Source organism: Lycium barbarum, chromosome 6 (genome assembly GCF_019175385.1).
Source record: "Lycium barbarum isolate Lr01 chromosome 6, ASM1917538v2, whole genome shotgun sequence".
In the NCBI taxonomy this organism is placed as follows: domain Eukaryota; kingdom Viridiplantae; phylum Streptophyta; class Magnoliopsida; order Solanales; family Solanaceae; genus Lycium; species Lycium barbarum.
In genome coordinates this window covers 123208571-123217687 of record NC_083342.1, presented here as the reverse complement: position 1 = coordinate 123217687, position 9117 = coordinate 123208571, and the positions used below count along the sequence as shown (strand labels likewise).

The window sequence follows — 9117 nt, the reverse complement described above, 5'->3', positions numbered from 1 at the left end:
TTAATAATAATGAGAATTAAATCAAAATAGGTGTTTCATAATGCAGCTCATCTCTTTTCTTGAATTTTACCTCACCCACTAAATGAAAGAGAAAAAAGGTAAAAGACGGCTTTATAATGTCAATCTTGATAAATACCAGAGTTTCATCTTTTCAGACGACAGCCTAATAAATCAAAGTTGCTTAGCACGAGCTCCTCACCGCTGGTAAGGTTATTACAAAAATAAAGATGATTAAGATCAGTTCGTGATAATACTACGGAATCAGTAAGTTTTTAAATGTCACGAATGGACAAAAGGGTTTTAGGACACTTTGCACCGCTCAGAAATTTTGTATTTTAGTGTTATTGAACAGTGGTGGGGCCGAATAAAGTAGTAATAGCAATAAAAGAAACAATCATATTACTTAAGAGCTAAAGCCCCCAAGTCCCAACAACCCCTCTCTCAGGCCCATTGTTTCTCCAGATCTTTCTTATCTATAAGGATTTTTGAAGTCCCAAATTTTATCAATGGTTTATAGAAAAACAATGTTCCCTTATCTTTTATTGCTGCTGTTGGCACACCCTGCGTGGGTAACCACAGCAGATCTAGTAAATAATTGTTCATTAGTTAAAAACATATTCATTTTAGCAGGGCAAAGCAACATTTCAGGCCGAGGCGGCGTGATTAATCACTCACTCCACCCTCTCAATCAGTCGTGGGATGGTGTCATCCCACGACAATGCGAGTCCAACCCATCAATCCTCCGATTAAGCGGAGGACTAAGATGGGTTGAGGCTCAAGAACCACTTCACAAAGACATAGATGTGAACAACACTGTTGGGGTTGGTCCAGGGATGCCATTTGCCAATACAGTATTGAAAAAAGATCCGAGTATTGGAGTGATTGGGCTTGTTCCTTGTGCAGTTGGAGGAACGACTATTACTGAATGGGCTCCTGGTGGATTCCTTTACAAACAGATGATTAAGAGGACTAAGGTTGCCACTCGATGTGGTGGAACGATCAGGGCGATGTTGTGGTACCAAGGTGAGAGTGATACAACAACACTTGAGGATGCTAAAATGTATAAGGTCAGATTGGAGAGATTCTTCAAGCATGTGCGACATGATCTGCAGTTGCCTAATCTCCAAGTGATTCAGGTAAGTGAAAAAGATCTATGTTCATTGAGAAAGTCATTCTATATGCAAATAGTTTGAGTTTGCTATGCTTTAAGTTTTAATTTCATCAATCTTTGTTCCTACATCACATGAAAACTCAAGACGTGGACTGTTTTCCTTTTTAACAAAACCAATGGCTTTTTGGCTTTTGCAGTTGAAAAGGTTTGGTTTTTGTTTTAAAAATAAAAATGACAATGTCTTTGGTAATACATGTAAATGTTAGGATTTAAAGTTGAAATCTAATACTCCAATTTATATGACATGACACATTTCTATGTGACTTTCTTGAACTTTATACCCAGTCAAACACCATCCCATCCATTGGGTTGGGATTTGGGAAGGGGAGCACATCATATTGGGCAAATATTTTTCGAAATCATTTTTCTGATATCCCTAGTTCCGTTTTCTTTTCTTACCTTCTCATGGTCGTCAATGTCATGTCTTATGATTTGAATGACTTTTTTTTAATACGAAAATAAACAAATTTAAATTTATCTAAGCATTCTTTTAAAGAAAAAATTTGAATAAAAGAGAAGTCCAAAAAAGATGGAATGCTTTCGTTAGAAAAGAAATGTCGACACGTTATAGCTGTTAGTTTAAAAGGTCCGGTGCAGTGATTTAACATGTGATTGTAAGGAATAAGGAAAGATTTTTTGGGAAAACGAAAATGTTGGAAGAGATAAGGTGGGTCCTAAAACTTTATTGGGGCTAATCTTGGTGCAGGTAGGAATTGCAACAGCACTAGGCCCATACATGGAGTTGGTCAGGAAAGCCCAGCAAGACATCAATATTGGGAATGTGAAATATGTGGATGCCAAAGGGTTGCAGATTGGACCAGATTACACACACCTTACAACTGCTGCACAAGTTCAGCTTGGACAGATGCTGGCTGATGCCTTCCTTCGCAATTAGACAAATAGCCTAATTTCAGAGTCTGCAAAGATTTTGGTTGAAAAAATGCAACTATTTCAGAAGAAATCGGAGGGCTGGAAAAATATTGCTACGCTGATCTCACATTTTCTACCTTCATGTAACAATATTAAAAAGAGTAAACAACTTCATTTACATGGTCTACAAATTTCACGCAGAGTCTATGCTTATTGTTTCCATTCGTTCTCGAAACGAATTATTATATAATTGTTTTATCTCATGCTATTTCATTGATATTTGTTGTTACATCACTGTCTTTTCTATTGGAAACAGTCTCTCTACCCCATACAGATAGATAGAGGTAAGGTCTAACGTATATCTTACCCTCTCCAGACCCAACTTGTGGAACCACACTGGGTATGTTGTTGTATCTCATGCTATTTCATGTTTCATGTATAAAGTTATAATCAATTATATTGAATCTATATTATTACAAAAGCATGAAGCTCTAACTTGAATTGATGATCCACTTTTTTATCCATCAAAAATTAATTTCACACCGGATAAAATTGTATAACGTATAATCTAAAGATCTGCCTTAATATTTGGATTTCCAAATCAAACTAGACTTTTCCTATATAATTATGTGTTTAGGATATGTTTTCAGTTAATTCGAGCAGCATTCTGCAGTTTAGTGTTCCCTACTAATGGAACGAGGATTCATATCCTTAGAAATTACGTACTAAATTATAGCTACTGTAAAGTTAACCAAATCAAATTTGAATAGAACACATCAAATAACAATAGAAGATCTACGACTACAACTATCCAAGGTACTACGAGAACCCACTAGGAAAAATAACCTAAAAATGGCAATCAACAATCTAGCGGTAGATGTATATTCAATTGTTACCATTACTAATTGCTAGATACTCATCTAACGTGAGATTGAACAAAATTTCCCCATTATTTTGAAGTAGCAACAGTATCATTCCTCGTATTCCTCCTCATTCATCTTTCTTCCTATAGAGTTAAGTATTTTCTTTCCCAAGATACCTAATGGAACTTTCCTTAAATCCTGGAATTTGTCAATAGCTGCATCTTTTGTCCTAAGATATTGTGTTGGACAGTTTATAATCAGAGGCGAATCCAAAATTTTAATTTAACTTGATAGGTTTAATCTTTATGTTCTTCCCATTGAAACCATTACACTATTGAGATTATGGGTTCACAACCTATTTCTCGAGGAGTGTACAGAAAGGAAGCAGGAGAAGTAGTAATAAAAAAATTCAAGTGAGTTAAGAGTTTGTTGGTTAACAAAAAGTACTACATCTTCCTTGATCTCAAATTTGTTTGCTCGCGTGTACTTATGAAACAAGAGTACAATTATTGGGGGTGTTCAACAATTAGTCTAGTATGTTTAAAAGATATTTTTAAGTTTAAAAATACTTTACCAATTTCACATCGAAATGAATTTGGTAGGCTTCCAACTTTAAGTTTCCTATTTCGGTTTGTGAGGCTCGATAAATTCGGTATTAATTTGTTAAGTAGACAATTAAATTTTGTAATTGTGAATCATGAATGATGTAGAAACTAATTTTTGAGAGTTGATGATTAAATCAAGCAAAAAAGAAAAATAAAATTAAAAGAGAACAAATTAAATTAAACGTTACAATCTTTCATTCTAAAATAAGACTCTTGTTCTTTGCTTGAAAAGAAAACAAGACTCAAGACACAATATTATTAGAAGTCAAATGTCACAACCTTCCAAATTTAAAATGTACATGTTTGCATCAATTCAGCAAACCTAAGGTAACAAATTTCACTTATCATATTTAATACTAAACATTACATTAAGCTAGAATGTTTCCTAAAATATTACATAAGTTTTTTGAATGGTAGAGATGCACGTAAGATGGCTTAAATTTATATAAATATTATTTTATATATATGTTATCAAACCACTAATTTAGATATTAGTTTTTTTTTTAACACATGAAGAATTCAAAATACTAAGTGAAAATACATCTGCTAATTATTTAAAAAGTTCTATGCAGATAACAACTATCAAAAGAAATTCTTGAATTTCCCCATTCAAAAAAAAAAAAACTTCTCTAATTTTTTCCCCAAGAAAGCTCTAAATATTTCGAAGTCAAACCTTAAGTAGCTTTACTAAACAAAGTTTGCATGCTAGTTGGAGATCCTGATGTTCCGTCCCTCATTATTAAGCCTTTAGAGAACTCAACAGACTGACCAATGCGATTGAATTGTGTTCCTTTGAGCGACTTCGCCTTCCAACCCCCCTTGAAAGCATAGTTTATGGGTTCACAACCCCTGCAGTAAAAAATCATCAGCGATACATATTCTCTGGCTTCACTATCAGCCTGAGTGAAGGGACGGCTGAGCCAGCAAACATTGTGACAGTACAGGGACCTCAAACATTGCTTACACTTTTGAACACGATTGACCATTTTTTTTGGTATGGTGAAATTCAGGCCGACACATTTTACATTTTAGGTCATCACCACACAACAACATTTTAGCTTGAATGTGTACTCAAAATTAGCATCACTACAATAACCTGGTGGATGGAGATTAGTGTGATTTAGAAGGTTAGCATTAATGTCAAGCAAAAACTTAGCCATCTTGCGTCGAAAAGTTTTTCGAATTATTTTTCTCTCTCTTTTTTCATTTAAACTTATATTGATTAACTTATTATTATTTATATAATAACAAAATATTTGTGTATTTTACATGTAATTATGAATTTCAATAAGTTATTCGATATTTGGTATTCTTTCACACCGCAATACTATAATAAATATCAAAAATATCAAAATCGAGATACTACATCTTCTAATTTTAAATTTTACCAAATTATGCATACCCAAGAATTAGTTACCTTTAATATCTCATTTAGTCAAATCCGAGAATTTTTTTTTACTCCAATGGCCAAGCAATATTATTCTCAACTGCATCAAAATATTAAATGTTAGTAATATATTTAAAAATAAATGAATGAATTAAATGGGAGTTGCAAACTAATAAAAAATTTATAAACTCCTGCTTAACGTACAACCATTTTTAGATGAGTTATATCAAGCTCCCCATAGTCTAAGCCCATTTCTATATCCTAGCTAGTTGTCTCCAATTTTTTTTTTCAAGTGTCATATTTTATCGGGAAGGATGAAGTATGCCTTTTAACTTAGTATATAAACTACATAGTCTTTGTTATTTAATTTATTTAAATGTAGCCAATGTTGAACGATGATTACCTGGCTGCTCATCAGTTTTTTGGTGGGCCTAAGCACACCAAACGCTTATTGAAGCATGTCCCTACGCCTTTGAGAAATCATGGCCAAGGAAAGGGGAGGAGGACCAAGACGATCAAAGAAAGAATAAATAGTTATATTTGGGACCTTGGTAGAAGATCACATGCAAGGCGAGAAACCATTAATGGAAAAGACACAAAAAACCCCAATTTTAATAGAGCAGTGTGAATCAAGAATTACTAGATTTACTTCCAGATTTGGAAAATTAAAGTGGTGAAGAAATTGAGCTTAGAAGCAACTTCAAACACTGACAAGGGGACTGAGAAAGGGACATTACTAGAAAGAGGTGACCAAATGAGAGATCGATTTTTGAGAAGACACACGGTGAAACGGCTAAAAACCATCAAATCGTCATAGCTAATCGAGGAAAGGGAGTAACTACAAAAAAAGATGGAGTGGCGAGGTAATAATAGAAACCATTGGTTGGACCAACCTCTTTTAGAAAAAGATAAAGCAAGAAAATAATGTGAATCTTAATTATATCCCCACAAATAGTAAAAGCATATGCAGTGCTTAATTAGATAAATCTGAAATTGAACAGAAAGAACAAAAATGGAGAAATTCCTTGATTGTTTATACAATAGGGGAGGTGTCATGTTACAATTTGATGTAACAAGCCCATGCCTGGAGGAGTGTAATTGAACGTGATTTCTTTTTTCACAATGAGATATACTATCTAGTCAAGTTCAAAAGTGTGAGTGATATGCAGGAAATACTCTACTCAGCTCCATATACAATACAACATATGCTCAATTGTGTTGAAAATATGGACTTCTAACTGTTTAATTCAAATTTCAAAGCTCTATTAAATAAAATTAAAGACTTTAGCCTTGAACTGTTTTAGAATTCTTGAACTTGTGTATCACCTATTATTTTAGTGTAAAAAAAAATAAAAAATCATCAAATCAATCATAGCAGCCGCCTAAAACCCGACCCCTATGAAAGGTTAAGGGGTCGGGCTGGTACCCCTAAAAGTCCCCATGACTGGCTAAATTCAACCCCTCAGACAACCTAAATCAAAATTAGGTTGCCTTATCCTATCTCACTGCAGTAGCCGCCCTCGTCTCCTGTTTTAATTTAACAAAAATTCTAATTTATGTCTCTCTCTTATCTTTTCTATTATTTACTGTTAAACATGCTTTTGCACCTTAAGAACAGGAAGAGTCTGGCCACATTTAGCTATCCTTCGGCCAATATTCTTTAGATAAAGAAGAAGAAAAAGATTAAGTCTAATGCCTTGTTTTTAGAAAAATATGATCTTTTACATAAGCATGACAACACTCATTCTTGTCGATAACTTCGATATTAGTTTTTAAATAGATAATTAAAATTTACAATCGTAAATCGTGATTACAAACTAATTTTTCAGACTTGATAAAATCAAGTAAAAAAGAAACGAAATAAAAGAACAAATTAAACTATAAAATTTAATTAACTTTCATTCTAAAACAAGAGCCTCGTCTTTGGTATGGATATTTGCTAAAAAAAAAAACAATGCATGGAGGACACATTTAAATTGCAGTTGGCATAAGAAATCAGTAGTTATTGTCAAGTTTTATCAAAATGACAACATTGAAAATAACTTTTTGAGTCATGGATAATAGTAGGGGTGTACAAAGTAAACCGACAAACCGTACCAAACCGAGTCAAACCGAGAAAAAAAACCGACTAGTGGTTTGGTTTGACTTGGTTTGGTGTTGGAAAAACAAACCCGATCATAATTGGTTTGGTTTGGTTTTAACTAAAAAAAATCAAACCGAACCAAACCAACCCGACATTACATGTATTCAATTTTTAAAATATTTTATACATAAAAATATTTATTTGTAAAGTAATTTATAAATATTTCTTAAATTTTTTCGTAATTTTTTATCTATTATCATATTATTCAAGCTTGAACTTAGAATTTTAAATGTCAATAAGTTTTATATCCTATGGATGTTAGTAACTCAAATAAAGTCCAAACCAAAACCAACTCAACACTAATCCTAACAAAAGAAATTCAATTTACCACTAGAAATGACAATAATGTTGGATATCTATTCTTTAGTTTTGCATAATTGATTTAGAGAGTAAAAATACATAACTTAAGTTTTTTTTCTTTGTCATATAATTAATACTTATTTTAGCATGACTTAGTATTTTTAGATTATGGTCATTTTATTTTATGGCTTGTTAATTAGCAATATTTATTTTAATCGATTATATTAGCTTTTGTTGAATATTTTAATACAATGTCATCACTCTTCTCACATTTTGTGTTATTTTCTTAAGAAACACCTTAATTATATAATTGTATCTTACTAGAACTAAAGAAATATTTAAAGTAAAAGTTAAATGTTTTGTATCAAGACTATTCCAAAAAAAACCCAAAAAATCCGAGAAAACCGAACAACCCGAGAAAACCCGAGGTTGAAAAACCCGAATTTTATTGGTTTGGTTTGGTGTATAAATTTTAAAACCCGACGCAATTGGTTTGGTTTGGTGTTTAAAAAATTCGAACCAACCCGGTCCATGCACACCCCTAGATAATAGAGTGGAACGATCGAGTTTCTCAAAGCCCTAAGATCCTATTATCGGTGAAGATAATTTCTTTTGAAAGATTAAATGTTTGTTGGTAGGCAAAAACTGTCTTCTTGAGGTTGATTATCAGGGAAAATGTTGTATTTGTTGGGCCTTCTCGGCGATAGAAGCCATAATGATAGACTATGTAAATATTGTAAATATTCTCTTCCTTATGTATAGTAATTAGGTCCTATAATTTAGCCGAGTATCATTCTGATGGTGAGATACCTACTTTGTATATAATGACTTTCATACATCAATACAAATCACGGATTGATTTCCTACATGGTATCAGACTAGGTTTCTCCTAAAAACCCTAGCTTCCTAAACCCCAGTCGTCCACCTCCCTCTTCTCTCCTAACCCTAGCCGTAGCCGCCACCCCTTCCTCCTCCCTCTTCTCTCTTCAATGGCTGACAACAAAACTTTTCATTCTGCTTTAACCGTCACGAATGTGAAATCTTTAATCCCAATCACTCTAGACATGGAAACCGGCCATTATCACGAATGGGCGACACTATTCAAAGTTCTAGCCCGCGTCCACTCCGTACTTGAACACATCATACCACCAACTGACACCACTGAACTCACCGCGTACAACGCAACAAAGCCGGCTAACCTTCCGCTCTGGAAACGGCTAGATGCGGTGGTCCTTCAATGGATATACGCCACCGTATCCCATGATATTCTTACCTTTATTCTCGTGGCGGATGATGTTGCAGAGAAGGCTTGGAATCGAGTTGCTCAACTTTTCCAAAATAACAAACACTCAAGGGCAGCGTACCTTGAAACTGAATTCACCACCACAAAAATGGCCGACTTCGGCTCGGTTATGGCCTATTATAATAGGCTCAAGTCTCTCGCGGATCAGCTTGCCAACGTGGGGTCGCCAGTGTCCGACCAACGTCTGGTCTTACGCCTCCTTACAGGCTTACCGGAGACATATGCACACTTTGTCACCACCATCCAGCAGAAGGATGTGCCGCCCTCTTTCTCTGAAGTGTGCTCCAGACTCAAGCTCGAAGACGCAGCAGCCAAGGAACGTGCACGCGATTCTAGTCCCGCGGCTCTACTTGTTGATAATGATAATCCCTCCCCGCCACCTGGCGGCAACAATAATTCAACTAACCGTCGTGGTAATAATCGTGGCAGGAATTCTAACAGGAACAAGGGAAAGGGGAACAACAACAACAACAAC

At 34.5% G+C, this 9117-nt stretch overlaps 1 protein-coding gene across 1 annotated transcript; it reads left to right on the top strand.

Annotated features, from left to right (window-relative positions):
• Positions 1-396: 396 nt before the first annotated feature.
• LOC132598528 (probable carbohydrate esterase At4g34215) lies at positions 397-2318 on the top strand. Its single transcript, XM_060311458.1, has 2 exons — positions 397-1136; positions 1878-2318. The coding sequence occupies exons 1-2, from the start codon at positions 507-509 to the stop codon at positions 2064-2066; spliced, it is 819 nt and encodes a 272-aa protein (XP_060167441.1). The 5' UTR covers positions 397-506; the 3' UTR covers positions 2067-2318.
• Positions 2319-9117: the final 6799 nt, after the last annotated feature.

Bases quoted from the DNA above. Each gene is read 5' to 3' on its own strand.
- LOC132598528 (XM_060311458.1), top strand. From the start codon at position 507: ATGGTTTATAGAAAAACAATGTTCCCTTATCTTTTATTGCTGCTGTTG. The intron at 1,137-1,877 runs GTAAGTGAAAAA...ATCTTGGTGCAG, and splicing joins CTAATCTCCAAGTGATTCAG to GTAGGAATTGCAACAGCACT.